The sequence below is a fragment of the Mirounga angustirostris genome, unplaced genomic scaffold (genome assembly GCF_029215605.1).
Source record: "Mirounga angustirostris isolate CCGP_5_RB_7025 unplaced genomic scaffold, mMirAng1.0.hap1 SCAF_17, whole genome shotgun sequence".
Taxonomy (NCBI): domain Eukaryota; kingdom Metazoa; phylum Chordata; class Mammalia; order Carnivora; family Phocidae; genus Mirounga; species Mirounga angustirostris.
Window position 1 is genome coordinate 23,451,745 of NW_026991725.1, and position 21,728 is coordinate 23,473,472.

The following is a 21,728-nucleotide window of genomic DNA, read 5'->3' on the forward strand; positions in this document are numbered from 1 at the left end:
CAGAACTGTGGTTTGGAAGTTAGAGGTAACATCAAACTTCAATTCTACCCCCTTCTTGCTGAATGCCCCTGGTCAGATTATATGACCTCTGAGGGTCTTTCTGTAAAATGGAAATGGTAATTCCCACTTCTCAGCGTTGTTTAGGATTAAATAACATTAATCAAGGTCTTAACAGAATTCATAGTGCTGGGGCGAACATCAATAACAGTAGCTAATATTACTAGAATTAATTTTCTCATCATTACAGTTATTAAAAACAAAATAGGACACTTTAGGAGGGAGTGAGTGGGTGGATTTTTGCCTCTTCCTGGACACCCAACCCAAATGTCTCACGGCTCTTAGCAAAAGTATTACGATATTATTGGGCTGGGTTTCTTAACACAGCAATTTTCCGGAGCCCTGCACAGTGCCTGGCTCAGGAACACTGTTATGTAAATACAGGCTCCTGCATTCTGAGGTGGAGTACAGTAGACTGGTTGCCTTTCTTCTTTACCTCTGATTAGGAGGATATTTGAATATTCAAAATAAGGGGGGGGGAGTCATATTCTGGTAGTTCTATTTTTTTAAAAAAAGATTTTATTTATTTATTTGACACAGGGAAAGACCACAAGCAGGAGGAGCAGCAAAGGGAGAGGGAAAAGCAGGCTCCCATTGAGCAAGGAGCCAGATGCTGGGCTTGATCCCATGACTCTGGGATCACGACCTCATGACCAGAGCTGAAGGCAGATGTTTAACCCACTGAGCCACCCAGGCACCCCTGGTAGTTCTATTTAGTTCCTGATTATATAGAAAAAAGAAGAATAAAGGAGAGACAGAGGAGAAAAACAAAAACAAAAAACAAAACCCATAAATCTGATGTGAAGAGATGAAGGAAAGGTTAATCACCCCCACTTTCCCATCAGATAGAACATTTCATTAATTCACTTAATCATTTATTCAACAAATATTGCTTGACAACTGCATGCCAGGAACTGTACTGGGCACCAGTTATAAAGTGGTGAACAACACAAGGCGAAATTTCTACCCTTCACGGGAGTTTCGAGAACAGCAGATATTAACTAATGACCATAAAGTGGGGTGAATGACATGAGAGACTGAATTTCCAATATGAACAAATCTGGGGACAGCGATATAGTTGAAATCAGAACTAAACCGTTTGTCTCAAATAACAAGAGTGATTTTTACTTATTTCTATGTTTTGGGAGGTGGCTGGGTGAGGAGTGCTCATGGAGATAAGGGGGTTCTGCACTAGAGCTCTCCCTTGGCACAGCCAATGAAAAAGGGAAGTTCAGGATGCCATGACAACTACCGGGGGGACTTAACCTAGTCTAAAGGGTCAGGCAAGACCTCGAAGGGGAAGTAGGAGCCTTACACAAATCTGAGGCAGAAACTGAGGATTACGGAGATTATTGGAGATTCGATAAAGCTCTGGTGAGAAACCTATTTCGATTAAAAAATTTCGAGGATGTGAATTACTGTCCAGAAGTGGTTGATTTTTCGCACCAAGCATCATGGGGCTCGCTTGTAAAACCGCAGGTTCTAATTCTCTAGGCGGCAACGTTCTAAACTACACTCGCTCCGGCGCTTGCAGTTAAAAAACTAAAACTCCTTGAAACCCTCGCAAACTCCGCCTAGAGGCGCAGGACGCGCGCAGCACTTCGGGTCTTGTAGTGTGGGGCGGACTGCGAGTCCCATACTGCTGTGCGGAGGGTCGTCGCGCCTGCGCGATGCGGGCGGCGGGCAGCGCCGAGTGCGAGGCTCTTTTGTTCGGCTGAGGGGAGGGCCGTTGGCCGGGGCCTGCGGTACGCCGCTTCAGTGAGGGGGTCGACTGCGGCCACCGGCTTGTTGCTTTTCTGGGCGCCACTCCCCCGGCCGGCCCGACGCGACGCGCCATTAGTGCGGCACCGATTCCTCTCGGGCTCTTGGGCGCTGCTCTGAGGTGAAGAGCCCGCTAGAGGCGGGGAAGCGGGGGGGAGGCGCGCGGTGGCGGCGGCGGCGGCGGGAGCCCTGGGTGAGGGGCCGCGCGCGCTTGTGGCGGAGGTTGGGAGCGGGGAACGCGCCCGGTCCCGCGCCCTTCCGCGCCGAGCTCTCCGCCGGGTGCAGGGGGTCCGGGCGCCGGGCGCGAGAAGGATGGAGAGGGCGGGGCGGGCAGCGTACTCTGAACACGAGATAGAGGCGATTCGGGCTGGGCCGAGCACTGGCGGGTCGCTCCTCGGGGCCCGAGTAGACCAAGACAATGCTACGTGGGTCGGGTGGGCGGCTGCCGGGTTGGGCTGGGGAGGAAACACTTGAGTAAATTGGGAAGGGGACAGGCTGGGCAGCCTTGGTGCTTGGACGTGCGTGGGGAGGGCTGACGGCTGCGAGACCCTCGGTTTCGAACGCAACCTGAGAATACTGGGTCCGGCCGGGGCTGCCAGCGGAATTTCGCTCGCCGGGCTACGGAGAAGTAACTTCGAGGAAATGGTAGAGGGGGCTGGGCAGCCCAAGGTGTGCTACTTGGGGAGGAGACCTGTTGGTTAAACAGGAGAGGGGGCTAGGAGAGGGAGGGGCAGTTCTGTGCCCGGCTTGGATCTGGAGGGGGAGGAGCTGTTAGGGTAAGTAGGGCGGAGGCCCCGAGAGTGTTTCTGTAAGGAGTGAAAGGGGAAAACTGGCCGCCTTTGCTTCCTGATGGGTCCTCACACAGTGGGGAGGCTGTAAGAATAATGTGTGAAGAAAGTACAAAACAAGATTTTTTCCCTCTTGCGGATTTTCTGCTATCTTCACTCTGATTCCTTCAGGGAGTTAAACAGCCCCAGTGCAGCGCTTGCTTTGATTCACAGCCCGTAAGTTGTTATCTGGGGTCGTCACTGGTCACAGAGGACAGTGAAGTTGTAGAAGCGTCTAGGTGAGTTCATACTTGAGGAATTAAGTTAGTGAGAGAGACTGTGAGATGATGTGGGAAATGGGGAGACAAGGAGGAAAAGTTAGTGAGATCGTGAGATTTATTTCTTAGGCTCTTGTGATTTTTTAGCCAGCCTTTCTTTGTTGTTGGAAAATTTGAATACAAAATGAGCAATACTTCAAAGCTTCAGATGAAGGGTTTTCATGGATGGCCTTATATATAGACTTGTATTGGTTTAACTCGATTGAGGTGGAGTTTACAAAAAGGTCAATTATACTGGAAACCCTGGCCTGGGGTAAGATAGTCTCCTCAGTTGTATTAAGAATCCTTTCAGCAGTTTGGAATAGCTCTGAAAAGCTCCAAGGTTTTGGAATGGAAGGACAAATACAGTGGGGAAACTAGTACCTGTGTTCCTCCCTGGGTGCTTACAGACATTTGTATTGTAAGTAATATGAATGAGTGGGAAACTTGTTGGAACTGGTCACACCGTAATAAAGCTTTAGGGCAGGTTCAGGATCCTCATTCATTTCCAGTTTTCCCTTTGGTGCCATTTTTCTTCATTGGCTGCTGTAGCCTAAATTGTTTTTTTCATTAAAGATGTAAATAGTGTGTAGTCTGGTGCTTCTAGCTTCTTGGTTGAAAGGGACCAAGTAAGGATACCCTAGCCTTCTGCGTTTTTAAGTGCAGGATACGGATAATTTTCTAACCAAACATCTGAAAAGAAGCAACCATTAAATAGGGGCTCCTGGCTGGCTCAGTCAGCAGAGCACGTGATTCTTGATCTCTGGGTCCTGAGCTCAAGCCCTCCGTTGGTGTAGAGATTACTTACAAATAAATGAACTTAAAAAAATAAAAAACAACCATTATATCTTGTGCCCATTTTAGGGACTAGGAAAATGTTTCTTTTTGAGTTCATACCATTTAAAAAGAGAATTGATGCGTTTTGTCATTCTTTTAGTAGTTTCTTCATCAGAATCTCACCTTGTTTATATAGTACCTCTGGGGATATAACAGATTGTGCATTAGACTTGATAGATTTTAATTTTTTTTTAAAGATTTTATTTATTTATTTGACAGAGATAGCGAGAGCAGGAACACAAGCAGCGGGAGAGGGAGAAGCAGGCTTCCCCCCCCGAGGAGGGAGCCTGATGTGGGACTTGATCCCAGGACCCTGGGATCATGACCCAAGCCGAAGGCAGACACTTAACGACTGAGCCATCGAGGCGCCCGATAGATTTTCATTTTGTAGGTTATTTCTCTGAAGAGTTTTTGGAACAAAATACTAATGGCTAGTATATGGACTCACATAAGATAGGGCTATGCCTCTTGTTCCTCTAAATGTCTGGCACATAGTAGGTCATTCACATTGTTGAATGAATGGATATGGCTTTGAGATCTTTCTTAGAATTCCATGTGCTAGCAGAATGAGTTAATGTGCACTTAAATAATGAGCTTTCCTGTCTTTGATCAATGACATTGGGCAGACTATAACTGTCGCCCTTGGCATGCTTGTCGTAGCCTCTGTTTTTAATATACTCACCTTGGTATGTAGATTGTGCAAGTGACAATTTTAAATACCTTAGGCGAGGTTTGGGAGAGGCCTCAGGTTCTAGGTTTCAACAGCAAGCTATAGTTTGAATATTTTGTTTTGAAAGTATCTTGAAAAATCTTTTGGATTCTTTGCATAAAGTTAAATAAATAGTGTTTCCAGATAGTGATGTCTACTGAAAAATTGAATAGCCTTTCCAGGGTTAATTGGAGAAGTTATTCAAATATGGACAAAATTCAGATCATGTCAGTATTTGAATAGAATAACTTGTATTAAATCTTCACTGCCTTGGGCGCCTGGGTGGCTCATTTGGTTAAGCGACTGCCTTCGGCTCAGGTCATGATCCTGGAGTCCCAGGATTGAGTCCTGCATCGGGCTCCCTGCTCGGCAGGGAGTCTTCTTCTCCCTCTGACCCTCCCCCCTCTCATGCTCTCTCTATCTCATTCTCTCTCAAATGAATAAATAAAATCTTTAAAAAAAAAAAATCTTCACTGCCTTTAGCTTTTATATTTGCTGACCAAAAAGGAGCTACCTAATTTAAATGTGAAATTGTGCCTTTCTCGTTACTAATAGCTAACACATTGAGGGCCTAACCGAACTGTGGTATTTGAGAGGTTAGTGTCAGTAATCTGGTTTTGTTTTATCTTTGAATGCTTTGGTCTCTGCTTTTAACTCCAACTTAGCCATAGTTCTGGTCTAGCTTTCTAATCATTTTTATGTCCTCTTAAACTAAAAGACTTGCTTCAGGTTTATCATTGTGTCCTACTAATATTTGCACATCCCTGTGGCCCCTCAGCCCAAAGCTGTGTGTGTCGGTTCATCCACATCAGCATACTGAAAGGGGTTAGCCAAGTTTCTGGGCACTTCTCAGATGAAATTCTAATTTTATTAACACACCAGTATTCTAGTCCTGGTCCTGGAATTCAAGGGCAGGTATTCCTTTAAAAATGAAACTCCTGCTTACTGGGTATGTGGCACGAATTCTTGTTTTCTACTCAGTAAAGTTTTCCATCTGGAAAGCATTTGCCTCCCAAACAGCCATAGCTAACAAACAGACTAACGGCAGTTTAGAAACATGAGTCAAGAGGGCTACAAATGAAGTATATATCACACATGCCTTCACCTGCCTTTTGATGACTGGTATGTAGTTGCTAATGCTCAGCAAAGAAGTACTTCTTTCTTGTTTTCCATTTTGGGCTTGCAGATGAGATTCCTCTTACTCTAAAACACTAACAGCTTTGGACTTCTAGTCCCTGATTTTTGGAGTCTGAGACCTCCATCCTTACTGTCCATACAAGGAAGGTTCAACACGTTACATAGGGCTCCGACCTGCCTTTAATTGAGTGAGTAAAAATAGAAACAAAATGCTTTAGGAACCACAAGGAAAAGAGAAATAATATTTGACTAGGCTTCATGGAAGAAGTAGCATTTAAGTTCGGTCTTAAAGGATGGCTAGGATTTTGACTGTTGGTGTTGGACAGGAACACTTCTTAATGAGCAAAGCCTTGCATGGAGGAAATGTGCAGGACATGTTCAGGTTATAGTTTTGACAGGAGTGTAGGTTTTGTGAGCGAGTAGAAGTATGAAATGGTTGGAACCAAAGGGTGCTAGATGTTGCACTGAGGAGTTGGTTTTTGTTTTAAGGAGGAGGGACCTTGCAGAAAATTTTTTAGCAGTTACCTGCCACTTTCCTATTCAGTCTACTCCGCCCAAACTGGTTTACACACCGTCTACCTCAGATGTGCCTCATTGCTTTTGTTCACAAAGGTTCCTTGGGCCAAACTGCCCTCCTCAGTCCACCTTTTCAAATGCTCTTGGAGCCTGGCTTCAATTCCAACTTTTCAAAACCTTTCCTAATCCCCCTATCCATTTATTCTTCCAAGTCCCTGTAGTGCTTTTGTGGCTACTTATTCTTGCTTATGTTTCTTTTGCTAATTATTATACACTTTTACCATTTCTCTTACTGAAATAAAGTTCCACTTGCATTGTTTTGTATGTTTTTATCTTTCAGGCCTGGCTCTAGGGGCTTTGGGAAATTTTCATAAGCCTTAGTTTCCTCATTTGTGAAATGGGTCTAATAGAGTTGCCATGAGGATTGAATGCCTTTATATACATTAAGTGGGTTGTTTTTTATTTGTCAGAGAGAGAGCACAAGCAGTGGGAGGCAGAGAGGCAGAGGGAGAGGGAGAAGCAGGCTCCCTGCCGAGCCAAGGAGCCCGATGCGGGGCTCGATCCCAGGACCCCGGGATCATGACCTGAGCCGAAGGCGGACGCTTAACCGACTGAGCCACCCGGGCGCCCCTATATACATTCAGTTTTAAGTGTTCAGGAAGTGTTAGTTGTTGTTATCACTTAACCACTAAGGGATTCTCAGAAGCCTGGGCTGCCTGTGTGGCCGCACACCCTGCTGGCCTGAACAACCAGCTGCATTTGTCTGGGTGTGAGAGGGTCCCTTCAATGTGCAACTGTCAGTGCTTTCGCCAGAGTGACTTGGTCACCCTGTATTGCCACCCAGGCTTTTAATAAATGCTTATTGATTTTATTTGGTTTTAAATAGATAGTATTAAACGCTGGAGGAGCTGTAGTTAAAAACTTTTATGGTCATTAATGCCTAGGTCTTAAACCTAAGCTAGAGGCAAAAGAGGCAGAAGGAAAACAAGGAAGGGAAAAAGGAGCTAGATGAAAGAGGGAGTGATGTGGGAGTGATACGCACAGTAATTATCATGTGGTCCTTACTGGCCATTCCTTCAGTCTCATCATTTCTACCTGGTCCCATTTCTGTTCCTCAGATAAAGCAAGCTCTTCTCACTTTAGGACTTTGAACCAACTATTCCCTCAACTTGGTGTGTTTTTCTGATTTTTGCCAAGTTGTCTTGTTATTGAGGTTCTGTTTAAATGTTACTTAATCTAAAGTTACTTTTTTTTTTTTTTAAGATTTTATTTATTTGACAGAGAGAGCACAAGTAGGGGAGCAGCAGCAGAGGGAGAGGGAGAAGCAGGCTCCCCGCTGAGCAGGGAGCCCGATGCGGGGCTCGATCCCAGGACTGCGGGATCATGACCTGAGCCGAAGGCAGACGCTTAACCACTGAGCCACCCAGGCGCCCCTAAAGTTACTTTCTTTATAGCATTTATCACTAATACCTTCTTGCGTATCGTCTGTGCCCTGCTCTGCCTGCACATGCATGCATGCACATACTCCCACTCATGCTCAACTCGTCTACATTAGAATATAAATTCTAAGAGACCAGGGATTTTTGTCTCTTCTGCTCACCCCCTTTGTCTAGCACCTTACACATAATAGGTATCCAATAGATAATTGCTAAATGATGAATACTGTAGGAGGGTGTTCGTAGGAAGAATTAATAACGTAAACCTAGTCTGGGGCCTCAGGGAAGCTCTGACCCTGACATTTTAGGTAAGGGAAGCAGTCAAGTGAAAGAATCGGTCAAAGATTAAGGTAATTGTGATTGATAGGTTAGGTGTAGTGGTCTTCAGCTCAGATGCTCGCAGATAATGATATGAAGAGATCTGCATTTTAAATGAATGGCTAGTATTGAGATACTTCTGGTTAGGAGTTACCCAGTCAAGAGATGATGTTAGCTTGCGATAGGATGGAAGTAGTAGGCCTAAAAAAATGTATGAATTGAAGGATATTTACCAAAAAAAAAAAGAAAAGAAATTTAAGATACAAACTCAATAGGATTTAGTAAGAGGCTAGATGCAGAGGATAAGTGGAGAGAAATCAAGGATGGTTGTTACTTTTGTCTTGAGCTCAGTAAAAGCCCTGTGAATTCTTAGACCATTGTTCATTTAATTGGCTTTTTACATCTTATCTTTTTTTTTTTTTTTGAGAGAGAGAATGGGAGACAGCATGAGGTGGAGGGTCAGAGGGAGAAGCAGACTCCCTGCCAAGCAGGGAGCCCGATGCGGGACTCGATCCAGGGACTCCACAGGATCATGACCTGAGCCGAAGGCAGTCGCTTAACCAACTGAGCCACCCAGGCATCCCACCCATCTTATCTTTCTTGATAAGAAGATATATTCCTTTTGCCAGTTACTACAAGAGTAGTGCTACTTTATTTTCTTGTGAGGGCCAGATAAAAGGAAGAGCACAAGAAATTTTCTACACTTCAGGTATATGAAGTGTGATTTTTCAGTTTCTGGCAGCTCTTCTGTCTTGGTCATCTAGAAATGAGATCTTGGTTTCTCTCTTTCGTAATTATTGGTTCCTTCATAACAGCCAGACCTGGGTCCTTCTTGAGTGTGTTCTGGAGCTGCTCTCCGGTTTTAAAAACTAAGCCATGAATTTCAACCATACACACAGGATGGAAGTGCAGTTTTCTTATTGAGTTCTTAATGCATTGGGTTTCAGAAAGCTATCTTTAAGCTTAAAGCAGTAAATAATCTAATGAAATAGGACATATTTGCAAATACATAAATAGATAATACCAGAAGGTCATAAAAGTTCACCTCAGGAATCCCGTGAGGGTTGTTACACCTATTTTTTTTTTTTTTACTTATTAGGAAATCGAGTTATTTAATAAATATATATAACTGCCTGTAGGCATAAAGTTGTTTTGAGAGGTAGGGACAGGAAAGATAACCATCTTGTCCTCATACTAGCTTTCTTCTGGTGAGAGGAACTATGAGGATCCTTCAAGCAGTGCTCTAACAATTTCATTGCTGTTGCAGAAAGGGTCTAGATTGAATAATGCTGAGTGTGATATAGAGAAGGTTTTGTTTTCAAGAGCATTAGTTTATTGCTCCAACCTTATTCTCAATTCTATAAAGAAAGTAAAATGTTCACCTGCCTTTTAGCTGACTCTAAGAATTGATTTATGTCTGTAATAATGTGTGTCATTTCACCTGAGGAATGTAGTTTCTGCCAGTCCTCTTATAGCAATCGCTTTTATCCAAGGATATGCATTAAATCACCTAAGGAGCTTTTAATTTTATATTATTATTTATTTATTTTTAAGTAAACTGTATGCCCAGCGTGGGGCTCAAACTCATGACAAAGAGTCACACAGATCACCTAAGAAGCTTTTATTTTATTTATTTATTTTTTTTAAGATTTTTATTTATTTATTCATGAGAGACAGAGAGAGAGAGGCAGAGGGAGAAGCAGGCTCCCAAGGAGCAGAGAGCCCGATGCGGGACTCGATCCCAGGACCCTGGGATCATGACCTGAGCCGAAGGCAGACGCTTAACCATCTGAGCCACCCAGGCGCCCGCCTAAGAAGCTTTTAAAGATGCAGATGCCATGGTCAAAGCAACATTGTTTGTAATAACAGAAAATTGGAAACAACCCAAATTTTCGTCACTAGGTGATGGTTAGAGTATGGTGTGTCCTTACAATATGGAATACTGTGCAGCTTGTTATGAATGGAGATCTATATGGAACAGTGTGAAAGATGCACTACGTTCTATAAAAAGGCAAGTTGTAGAATTATAATAATCTATTTTCACTTAATGTATATCTGTGTTAGTTTATGTATAAAGAATGAGAACAGGCTTTGGCAGGTTTTGGGCCAAGGAATTGATTTCCTACATAAAATATTTTTGTAATTGAATATGAATACATGTATTATATTACAGATAGAAAAACAGTATTTCTTTAAGATTTTACTTATTTGATCGAGAGATCGTGAGAGCAGGAACGACAAGCAGGGGGAGTGGGAGAGGCGGAAGCAGTCTTCCCGCCGAGCAAGGAGCCTGACGCGGGGCTCGATCCCAGGACCCCGGGATCATGACCTGAGCCGAAGGCAGACGCTTAACGACTGAGCCACCCAGGCACCCCGAAAAACTATTTCTTAAAAATAATGCACACCCTACTTTCTATGTCATTGGATCTGGGTGTCTATTTATAAACTCCATGGGTGATTCTGATTCTTCTATAGGTGAAAGCTCTCTCCTCAAGGTCTGCTTTCCTGTGAATTCTTTCTTAGTAAAGATGGTCACCTCACCAGACCAACATTCTGAATGCTCCTTAGCATTTAGCTCAAAGCCCTACTGCTTTGGTTTCAGAGGTCTGTGATTGTTACCTGTCCTGACATCTGGAATTTGATCTTTCAGGCTGGCAAGAAATAAGTACCAGCTCCTCAAAAACAAAACAAAATGCCTTATCTTGTATCTGATACTGTACCGCCTTCTGCTTTCAAGTAGCATTGTTCCTCTCTATTTTCTAGCTTCTTACCTCCTGGTGGAGGGTGTGGAGGGGGAATCAGGACAGTGCTTTTTTTTTTTTTTCCTCTTGAAAGTGCTATGAGTTCGTGACTCTTGCTTCAGATTTACACCATCCCTGGATTCATTGGGACACTCTAGATGAATTTTGGTTTCTTAAAATTGGCATTTTCTTAGTACCCTCTCCAGCCTACTTGGTGTAGGTTACTTCAAAATTTCCGCACCGTCTATCATGTGTCAATTTAAGACTCCAAAGACTTGCTGGGGCACTGACAACCAAGGCTTTGTAACTGCCTGCTGATTTAATTAACAATGAGTACCTTTGTATTCCAGTAACCAATTAAGAATCATTGGTTTTTTTAATAGCCATACCTTACAATGTCTTTTCTGAAAGAAAATCATTATCAGTCACTTTTTATTTACTGATGACAAATTGTAGGGAGGATCCATTTAAAGAAATCTCTGTCCTGGGGCTCCTGGGTGGCTCAGTTGGTTAGGCCTCTGCCTTCTGCTCGAGTCATGATCCCCCCGGGGTCCTGGGATCGAGCCCCTGCATCGGCGGGGAGTCTGCTTCTCCCTCTTCCTCTGTCCCTCCCCCTGCTCATGCTCTCTCTCTCAAATAAATAAAATACTTAAAAAAAAAAAAAAAGAAGGAAGAAAGAAATCTCTGTCCTGTTCTTGTACAGGTTGAAGGGAAGTTCTCCCTACAGGTGTGTGGCTAGCTCCTAGTTCTGTGTGTGCAGCAGGGCTTTTAGCTCAGCCTTGCTAGATGTCCTTACTGAGGTGCTATGCTCTTTGTTAATTGTGTGACCTTAGGTGATTTATTGTGTGTAAATGTTCTGTTATCTATGAGGTGTCAGTAACATCTGAGTGGCTTGTTTCATGGGATGGTTTCGAGGCTCAAATGAGGTACACTTTGGGGCGCCTGGGTGGCTCAGTCGTTAAGCGTCTGCCTTCGGCTCAGGTCATGATCCCAGGGTCCTGGGATCGAGCCCCACATTGGGCTCACTGCTCCGCGGGAAGCCTGCTTCTCCCTCTCCCACTCCCCCTGCTTGTGTTCCCTTTCTCACTCTCTCTGTCAGATAAATAAATCTTTAAAAAAACAACAACAACAAATGAGGTAGCACTTTGTAAACTAAATTTCAATATAAGTGTATTTTTCTAGGCAGCTTAAACTGTGGCAGACCCAGTAAATTTATTTGTTTATTTTGAGCCCAACGTGGGGTTCAAACTCACAATCCCAAGATTAAGAGTCACATGCTTTACCGACTGAGCCAGCCAGGTGCCCCCGCCAGTAATTATTTTGATAAAAGTTATAGCAGCTTAGGTTAACTCTAGGTTTTTTTGTCTGCAACATCGGGATAAGCCTTAAGGGGACTTGTCCAAGGACTAAGATTTCTGAGTTCACCCTTAATTAACATACACCTCTTGTGATGTTCTGTCATAATTTTTGACTCTTTGTTCAATGATTATGGCACTTTTTTTTCCTTTTTTCTTTTTTTTTTTTGATTGTGGCACTTTTGGTGCCAGGATGCTTAGGGGGAAATGGCAAATTGTGTTGATGAAAGGCATTTTTCCATTGTGCTACTACACTGATTTGAGTTACTCTGAGATTTCCTTGCCAAGCAATTCCAATTGAGAGTCCTTCTGGATGCCCCTGCTAGTGTTTGGAGGCTGCCATATTCAGGGAAAGAGGATTTCTCTTGAAATAATCCATTTGGGGGGCACCTAGGTGGCTCAGTCGGTTGGGTGTCTGCCTTTGGCTCAGGTCATGAGTGGGGAGTCTGCTTCTCCCTCTGCCTCTGCTCCTCCCCTATTCATGCTCGCTCTCTCTCTCAAAAAAGTAAATAAAATCTTTAAAAAAAAAATCCATACAGAAACTGAGAATCAGCACGTTATAATATTTAAGGGCGCTCTTGGCTTATCTGAAGGTGCTAGATTCTATAGAAAGAGTGGGTTGCATTTTTAATCTACTTCACTGATTTTGACAAACAGCTTATTCAGGACCCTAGAGAACTACCTATAAATAAGGGGAAAACAAGTTGGGAAGCCTGGCTGAGAATCTCCAATATGAAGAATCCGGTACCTGAGGTAGATGCTGGGATGAGCCAGATAAGAAAGCCCAGAGAGAAGCAGGAGTCTGTTTTCTACATTCTTCACTTTTTTGAGTTGCTCTTAAGACAATGAGTTAAGTGAGTAAAGAAAATAAAGAGGTCTCCCTTTAGATTTCCCCATTTGGGGGGGTTTCTTCACTTAACCTAAAGGATATATTCTTTGTCCCTTGACTCTTCCTCCTTGGGACCAGGTTAATGATACAAGGAGAGGAGGCCTGCTAGATGGAGTAGGCCCTGTAGAGTAGCTAGAGACAAACCAGAAGCTGTCCTGACCCTTTTGGTTCACAGTAGCAGGATAGGATGGGCAGTATTCAGAGCTGCTGCTTTTTGTGAGTAAGACAAATACAGCTATTAATGTAGATAACACGGGGCCTTGCATAGCCCTGAATTTTGAAGCCATAATGATAGAATGCCTTTCCTCTACTTTCTTAAATTTAATTACTTGGTAGAGGGGTTGTTAGGGGACAGTTACTGTTTTGGGATTGTCTGTAACCCATTGTTTTCCTTCCACTTCCACCTCTTGAGAAAGGGAGTATCTTCCAATTTCTGAGTCCAAATTAATGTATAGAGAGTTGTGGTACCCTTTATCTAAGGTGATTGTCAATTTATTTTTCTCCACATGTTAACCAAAGACTGAGGAGGAATCCTGCTCACTCCTTCAACTCATAGTGGAAGGAAGCAAGGAATAGCACTTGTTCTTGGGAGGAAACACAACTGCATTTATCCAAAAGGAAAACTAAATTTTTCTTTCCTCATAAAATAATACTTGTCATATGGCAGTTAGAATTCTGAAAACATGAAATTATCTCCCTCCACAAAGAAGCACACACAGCCTCTGAATCAGAGGCACAGTGAAGCTAGCCAAGAATTAGCCAGATTACATTCAGTCCCCTGGTTAGTCTGATCAGTAAAAGACGGAAGGGAAGACTCGTGTGGTATTTTCTCTAAAAAATAGGTTGGGGAGGGAAGGAGAGCAAAGCAGATTCTTCGGTATGTAAGTGGAGAGGAAGAGTGTTGAAAAGATGCCTCTTATCTGAGAACTGTTCTGAATCCTTCTGTGGACAGGGGCCTTGCGTGTTGCCTTAGACCACACTAAAAGCACTCCAGAAAACATTGTTTTGTGCCACTCTGCAAAAGTTCAGAATACCTGGGGCACCTGGGTGGCTCAATCAGTTAAACCTCTGCCCTCTGCTCAGGTCATGATCCCAGGTGGGATTAACCCCACATTGGGCTCTCTGCTCAGCAGGGAGCCTGCTTCTCCCTCTCCCTCTGCCTGCCATTCCCCCTCTTGTGCGCTCTCTTTCTCTTTCTCTGTCAAATAAAGTATTTATTTAATTTAATTTATTATTTATAAAGTATTTATTTATTTGACAGAGAAAGACAGCGAGAGAGGGAACACAAGCAGGGAGAGTGGGAGAGGGAGGAGCAGGCTTCCTGCTGAGCAGGGGGCCTGATTCGGGGCTCCATCCCAGGACCCTGGGATCATGACCTGAGCTGAAGGCAGGCACTTAACCAACTGAGCCACCCAGGCGCCCCATAAACAAAATCTTAAAGTTCAGAATACCTTTAAGTAAAAGTGGTGTTTGCTTTTTTCTTTTCAGACATTAAGCATCAGAAAAGCAAGAACCATGTCTTATTCTCTTGTTCAGGCAGTATCCAGCAGTGTCTAGATTTTCTAGTATAGTTAAACAGATGTTTCAGTAAGTAACATTGCTCATGTATGCAGACATGGGAATATCTCAGGGTATAAACCAAAGCTTCTTGTGGATAATTTAACTGATTGATATGATGATCCTGACTTTTATGAAAATTTGTTATATTTCATGTGGTCTGTAGATGGACTTTAAAAAAAAAACATTTTGTACATGCCCGTTTTAAAGTATGTTTAGAAGAATTTCTACTTAGGCTAAGTAAGACTCCCTTTCTCAAGGATGCTAGGAACAACCAGTTTAACCCCAAATCATCATTGCCTTGAATTTCAGACATGGTAGTAACTACTTTCTTGGCTTGGATTATCTGCTATACTCTTGATTCTTTGTGTATCATTGTGGGCAACTGTGATCCATCAATTAGATTTTTGGCCAGTTTTGTAGCTCATTTTGTTGTATTGATATCTTATGGCGCCACCTACTGACACAAATTGGTAAGCAAATGGCTTTAAGCCTACCAACAGTTTTATTTGAAGGATTAAAAATGAATTCATAGGGAACTAGAATTTAAGCACTAGAAGTCACCCAGCCTGGAGATGTATTTTACAAAAGAATAAACTTAGGTTCTATTACTGTAATAACGATCTCTTTTTTTCCTATCATTTTCCAGACTGTTGCATTGTCCCAGTGTAGAGGATTTTGTGGTCATTCTGGCATTTTTATGAGTCTTTTCTCCACCTCAGAAATAAACTAAGTAGAATAAGAAACTAACAAGAAACTTTCAGATTGTAAATCATTGCTGGCATTCAGAAAACGCTGCATAAAAAACCTTAAGGAGACTCAGGAGAGGTGTTTTAACAATGCAAAGAAATGGGGGAAAATTAAGCCAGGTGTGTGATAAATAGGACAAGCTACTTCACACTGTAAAAGTTGAAGTCCAGTAATACGGAGGTATGGATCAGAGGGTTATATGTATATAAGTCTGATGTGTGTACATTATTTTTAGGAGCCTTGCTTTCAATTTAATATTTTTTTAAAGATTTACTTATTTATTTTAGAGAGAGAGCATGAGCAGGGGGGAAGGGCAGAGAGAGACAGAGAAGGAGACTCCCCGCTGAGTGAAGATCATGGCCTGAGCTGAAAACAAGAGTTGGACGCTTAACCAACTGAGCCACCCAGGTGCCCCCAATTTAATTAATATTTTTAGATACTATGCTCTATATTAAAGGGGTATTGGGAACGTAATAATTTAGAAAGAATAGGGACGCCTGGGTGGCTCAGTTGGTTAAGCATCTGCCTTTAGCTCAGGTCATAATCCCAGGATCCTGGGATCAAGTCCCGCGTTGGGCTCCTTGCTCAGTGGGGAGCCTGCTTCTCCCTCTGCCTGCCACTCCCCCTGCTTGTTCTCTCTCACAAATAAATGAAATCTTAAAAAACAAAAACAAACAAAAAACTTAGAATAGGTATAAAAGTTTTAAGTGGATATGCAAGAATAAAGTTTTGCTATGAGATTGGTTGGGGCTGTTTATGCACTAACTTTCTAGCTGAATATATCAGAAAACTTTATTTTATACTGAAGCTGAATGGGCAGAACACTTAATATAAGCAGCATACGCTATTAAAGTCAGTGATGTCCCTGGATTTCTAACCATCCACATATTCACCTAACCAAGAAAAGTGTGCCCTAACGCCCTTTTTATTTTATCACTTTAGCAGCGTCACCCTTTAGACCAGAAAGCTGGCGGGCACTATGGGGAAGAAACAAAACAAGAAGAAAGTGGAGGAGGTGCTAGAAGAGGAGGAAGAGGAATATGTGGTGGAAAAAGTTCTTGACCGTCGAGTGGTAAAGGGCAAAGTGGAGTACCTCCTAAAGTGGAAGGGGTTCTCAGAGTAAGTTTCATTAACCTGGGTAAATCCATTCACTTAGTCACTGACTATTTCTTAGGAGTCTAGTAATGTGCAAGGCCTAGGGTGCTCTGATGGGGAGTGTGACCCAGGCCTGGCCTTCATGGCTTATAGTCTAATTAGGAAAACTGTCTACATGTACAAAGTGCTATAATGCAAGACAGTGATTTCTGAGAAGCAGTTTTATGTGCAGCTTTAGACTGATTAAAGTATGCAAAGAGAGTAATTTTCCTTTGAAGAAGGCAAGTTTCTAAGCTTTCAATTTGTATTAAAAAGTCCCCTACCTCCCCCCACCCCCAAGAAATTTCAGCATTACCAAGTTCTTGGTCTTGGACAAAATCTGGTTACTCATTATCATTAACTCCTCTTTTCCAAGGACACCAGCTCTCGTCATCCTGTGCGTCTCCTTAGTATGAGTGTGCTAACTTTGAATGGAAAGTGTGACTCACTGTGCCCTCTGGTTTCAGTGAGGATAACACGTGGGAGCCAGAAGAGAACCTGGATTGCCCTGATCTCATTGCCGAGTTTCTGCAGTCACAGAAAACAGCACATGAGACAGATAAATCAGAGGGAGGCAAACGCAAAGCTGACTCTGATTCTGAAGATAAGGGAGAAGAGAGCAAACCAAAGAAGAAGAAAGAAGAGGTAAGGGGAGAAGAATTTTTACTAGTCCAGAATTCCTACTGCTGTCAAAGAAGCTGAAAGCCCTTTTAATTTTTAAATTTAAGGACTTTTATTCGGCTGCTTCTTGGACCTCAGCAGCCATCTCTCATTCCTTCTGGAATCTTAGGCTAATGCTTACAAAGTGTTAGGAGGTTCACTCTGTTAAAGCCACATAATCTATACTTATTTTATCTGAGGTTCAAGAATAATCAGTGCAAGTAAATTCATTCTTGTAGATAGTTTTCAGTGTTGTAATCATTATAGGTGTAAGATAGCTATGTTCATCTATTCAGTACCTCAAAGTAAGTTATTTTCTGAGGGTGAAGAAACAGTTGTGAAAATTCATTTTGCTTGAGATGTATGTCCCTTTTTACATACGGGGAAACGTCAAGACCTTGATGGAAGAATCACTCAAGGATGCAAAAAGGCCTGTGACTTGGAGCCAAGGTATTGGTGAAATATTGACAAAAGTGTGATTATATTAATCAGAGAAGCAGGAGTGACTCCAGTCTGGATAACAGTCCCGTATAATTAAAGTTGTTCCATCCATCTGGTTTTTACAGTCAGAAAAGCCACGAGGCTTTGCCCGGGGTTTGGAGCCAGAGCGGATTATTGGAGCTACAGACTCCAGTGGAGAACTCATGTTCCTGATGAAATGGTGAGTCTGCCAGTGGCTCTGTGTGGTGGTTTTTTTCTTCTCCCCATCTGTTCCATGCCAGAGGAAAAGAGCTGGACCTTCGAAATTCCAGTCGCCCAAGTGTGAAATCTTTAAGATGACATAGTCCTTCGATAGTGACCCTCGGCCTGACTGCCAACCTGGACTCATGAGTTACAGGTAGGGGCCCTTAGGATTCTCAGATCTTTGCCCGGTTTTTTAGGAGGTGGGAGAAAATCCAGAACGGAGAAGATACAGGAAGAATCACATTTCACTTACGTAAATGAAGGGGGAGAATGAAATGTGATTGAACCACCCTCCCCTTGTACTACCTCCTTAATAAAGATCGGGCTGGCCCCAGGATCAGAAGTGCTGTTAACTTCTCAGGGTCAGTTAAGAATTTCTGTAGCTCTTCCTTTGTCCTTGATTGTTAGATCCTTCCTACTTTGTGCAGATTCTATAATTCCAGGATCAGCCAGTAGGGGTCAGCAAGTTCTCTTTACTATACTGAGCATAGAGCAAGGCTATTTTTTTTTCATTAGAAGTATAGCAATGGTAGTAATACTCCACGTAACAGCTTAATGAAAACACTTGTCTTGAGAGTTACAAGAACTGTAACCCCAAATTCTCTAAAATTTCCCTGTTCTCTGTCCAAAAGGAAGGCTTTCCTTTTTCTTGCTTGTTGAAAAATACTTGTGCTTCCCCCCCTCCCATAGGATCATTCGATTCTAAACTTTTGCCAATTAAGGCATCATTCTAAGGATTTTGTTCTTTGTCAGTCTAGAACCTTCTCTGAAACTCCCATCTACACTAACTCCTCTGGTTTAGAAGGTGGCCAGAGAGGCCTAATTTTGACACTACTGAAAGCCTATGTCACAGTTAGGTGAAACTGTTTTCTTATTTTGCATTCCCTAGATGTTCACTGAATCTGACCTTTTAGCTGATTTATTGCTAGCCTATAGGAGAAACGTTCATTTTTAAGATGTGCGTCTGGGGGAAAAGGATTGATAGCAGGGTTTATAGTCCAACTAGAATATATTTTCTCTGTCTGCATGTGACCAGTCTGAGTGACAGTACTATCTCCATACTGTTTAAGATTACACTCCTGTGGTTGAATTACTGCTATTTGTAAAGATAGTACCTGAATGTAACTCTACAGGTTAAGATAAAAAGATTGGATGTTGATTATAAAACCAAGTGCATTTTAAGGTGATTCTCCTGGAGAGTTGAGATACTTGTCTATTTCCAAAATAGCAAATATTTCTTTGCTCTGAAATGACCGAATGACCTTCCCTCAGAAAGTGTTGTTTTTATTGTCAACAAGGGCAGCCTGCTTCAGGCTCCCATACTATCATACTCCTTTTCTCTCCCATTTTCTTCAGTCCATTGTTCAAAAACCTACCTTACCAGCTTAGTCAACCCTGATTCTTTGGGCTCTCTGGCTTTGGTTTACCTGTCGCTGAGTTCTAGAAGTTTGGGGTGGTGCCTCATCAGAGATCCCATCACATAACTGCTACCTACCCTAATGCTACTGCTCCCATCCAGGAGATTCCCAGTGACCTTACTCCTAAGTCCCTTGTAATATGTATGTGATTTTCAAATTCTGAGACCATTTTAAAATCCAGAAAAATCCAGAAAATTACGTAACAGTCCCTTATTTTCTACTTCCCAGTTTTGAAGCACCATTTCAAAGCACCTGGGAGTTGTGGACTATCTGTGTGAGCATGGCACTTGGTAATGTTAAACAGTGTAATTCCGAGTCAGCGAGAACGTGTCCACCCGTGTTGGCTAGAGCCAGTGGTATTAAGTCTTATTATTGGTATTAAATCTTACTGTCCAACCTGGTATTAAATACTATTACAAAGCCAAGATCTCTCCATGGGCTTTTGGCAGCTGGGATATGGCTTTTGGAAGAGTGTGGGAAGCCTCTCTTCTGCCCTCTAAGAATCGGAGAGTCATGTTTTTTTTTCTGGCCTTGCCCAGAGGTTCAGATGTGATCGACTGAGTTAAGTGACTTCGCTTTTAACAAAGATACCCAGAGAGGATTTTCAACAGAAGATCTCTGAGGATGTCACTTGACAAAATGCTGCTTGGGCCATGTTATCACCCTTCCCTAGGCTACTTTTCTGGAATTAGTACTTTTAAAGCCCTATCCCTTGTGTCATCCAAGTTAGGAGACCACCAGCACCTGGTCTCAAGGTCTCTCTGCTTTGTTCTGCAGGAAAAATTCTGATGAGGCTGACCTAGTCCCTGCCAAGGAAGCCAATGTCAAGTGCCCACAGGTGGTCATATCCTTCTATGAGGAAAGGCTGACGTGGCATTCTTACCCCTCGGAGGATGATGACAAAAAAGATGACAAGAATTAACTCTCCTGAGTACCTGCCCCTGTCACATCTGACTGTGGGTTTCAAGTGGGGAGGGAAGGAGTTCTACTTGTCTTGACACCATAGAGGTGGCTTGAGAAGATGTCCTTTGAAGAGTCAGTATCGTTTCTGTGCCCTACGGCAGCCCAAGTGCTTTAAAGCCTTTCCATGCTGTGTAGTTGGCACACCCATCCCAGTGGAGGGGAAGGAAGAGAAGTGTTGCAAGGCAACCCATTCTGTACTTTGCTGAGAAAGGCAAAGGGCCTTCCATGAAGGACAGAACTTGCAGAATGGGTGTGTGGGAGAGCAAAAGATACTGTAGATCTTCAAAGCGCATCTCCACAACCCACAGCCTTCTTCCCAATAGTGTTAACTCTGCATTTTTACAGCGTAGCATGTGTGTAGTTTTTGGCTATTACTGGTGTATCATTTGGGGGTGGGAGGGTTGGGGGAGGGAAGGAACAGAGATGGGTAGGATCATTTTTGTTAAAATTTGGGACCTGATTGGGAAAATGGTGAAACAATGGAAAGAACAAACTTGTGGTGATTCGGTTCTGTGTCCAGAATATTTTATCTTTTCAAAAAGATGTCATTGGCAACCTAAATGAGGACTGTGAGAGACTGTTTAAAAGCTGTGAATGCCCGAAACTTAAAAGCCCAGGTGTTCCCTGCCTGAGCTTAATGCTGTTCCCAACAAAGGACTAAGCCAGTTAATAAGTTACCAAAGCTGCCATTTTGGGGATGGAAACTGGTTGAAGAGGAAGTCTTATTGGAGTGTATACATAGGCAGATTGTTCTGTCTTAGAGGTGCTAATTCTTGAAATTGTTAAGAAGACCCTTTCTTTTCCAATATGAAGTTTTAAACATCAGCTTGTCCATCCACACCACTGGCTGAGGTATTTGGGGAGGGGAAGAGGGTAGTATAGAAAGTGGGCGAGTAGAGAAAGACAAAGGCCCCTGCTCTTAGGGTGGAAAACTCTTGGAGCCTGTTATTTGAACTTTGAACTCTGAAATCAATCTTTGGTGGCAGGGTTCAGTCACTGACAGCACAAGTTCACTGAATCACTTCAAGAGTGGAAGGATTTCAAAAGCCCTGGTCTCAGGAGAAGATTAAACTTTCATACTGGGGCAGTGGTTCACTTTAAAACACAAAACAAAACATTTTTTTAATCCTAAGAATTAACTAATACCCAAAATGCTGTCTTGAATCATGAGATCCATCAGTTCTTGACATCGTCTAGACCTGCATTCTAGAACTCCATTGTAAAATCTTTTTAGGCATGTGTTAGGTTTCTGTGGAAACTTTGTTTAAATGTAAACTTCATACCACATTGTCAGTTTTTGTCTTAATAAAACTATAGATTTATAATCTTGGATTTCTGTCTTGATTAAGCATTACCAAAAACCCTCCCTGACTTTCATTACCTTATAGGTTCAGCCTATAAGGAAACAGCTTCCACAGTTTGATGGTTTAATTTCTTGAACCCTGTAGGCTTGAAAATCTAATGTCTGGCCTGAATCTTTGAGTGGTTTCATCATTATTTATTTAGTAAATATTTATTGAACATTTATAATTACTCCAGAGGTTGTAAAGCTTGTCACATCATTGTCTTCATGTTGCTCGAAGTTTATTTAGCACTCTGACCTGCTTGCACTTTCAGACTATGATATGTTTGGAAACATGGGTTTTGAGTTAGGTTTAGTTCGTGGCTCATGTATATATATATATATTTTTTAAGATTTTATTTATTTCTTTGACAGAGAGA

The 21,728-nt window shown here is 42.6% G+C and overlaps 1 protein-coding gene across 2 annotated transcripts; it reads left to right on the forward strand.

Annotated features, from left to right (window-relative positions):
• Positions 1–1,710: 1,710 nt before the first annotated feature.
• Positions 1,711–21,331, forward strand: CBX1 (chromobox 1). 2 transcript variants are annotated; one of them, XM_064582290.1, is made up of 5 exons: positions 1,711–1,939; positions 16,090–16,266; positions 16,749–16,926; positions 17,508–17,602; positions 19,272–19,801. In XM_064582290.1, exons 2-5 carry the CDS (start codon positions 16,127–16,129, stop codon positions 19,423–19,425), a joined length of 567 nt encoding a protein of 188 aa, XP_064438360.1. In that variant the 5' UTR covers positions 1,711–1,939; positions 16,090–16,126; the 3' UTR covers positions 19,426–19,801. The 2 variants fall into 2 exon arrangements, with proteins under 2 accessions (XP_064438360.1, XP_045745019.1); XM_045889063.3 differs by lacking the exon at positions 19,272–19,801 and adding an exon at positions 19,821–21,331 and having other exon boundaries at positions 1,714–1,939.
• Positions 21,332–21,728: the final 397 nt, after the last annotated feature.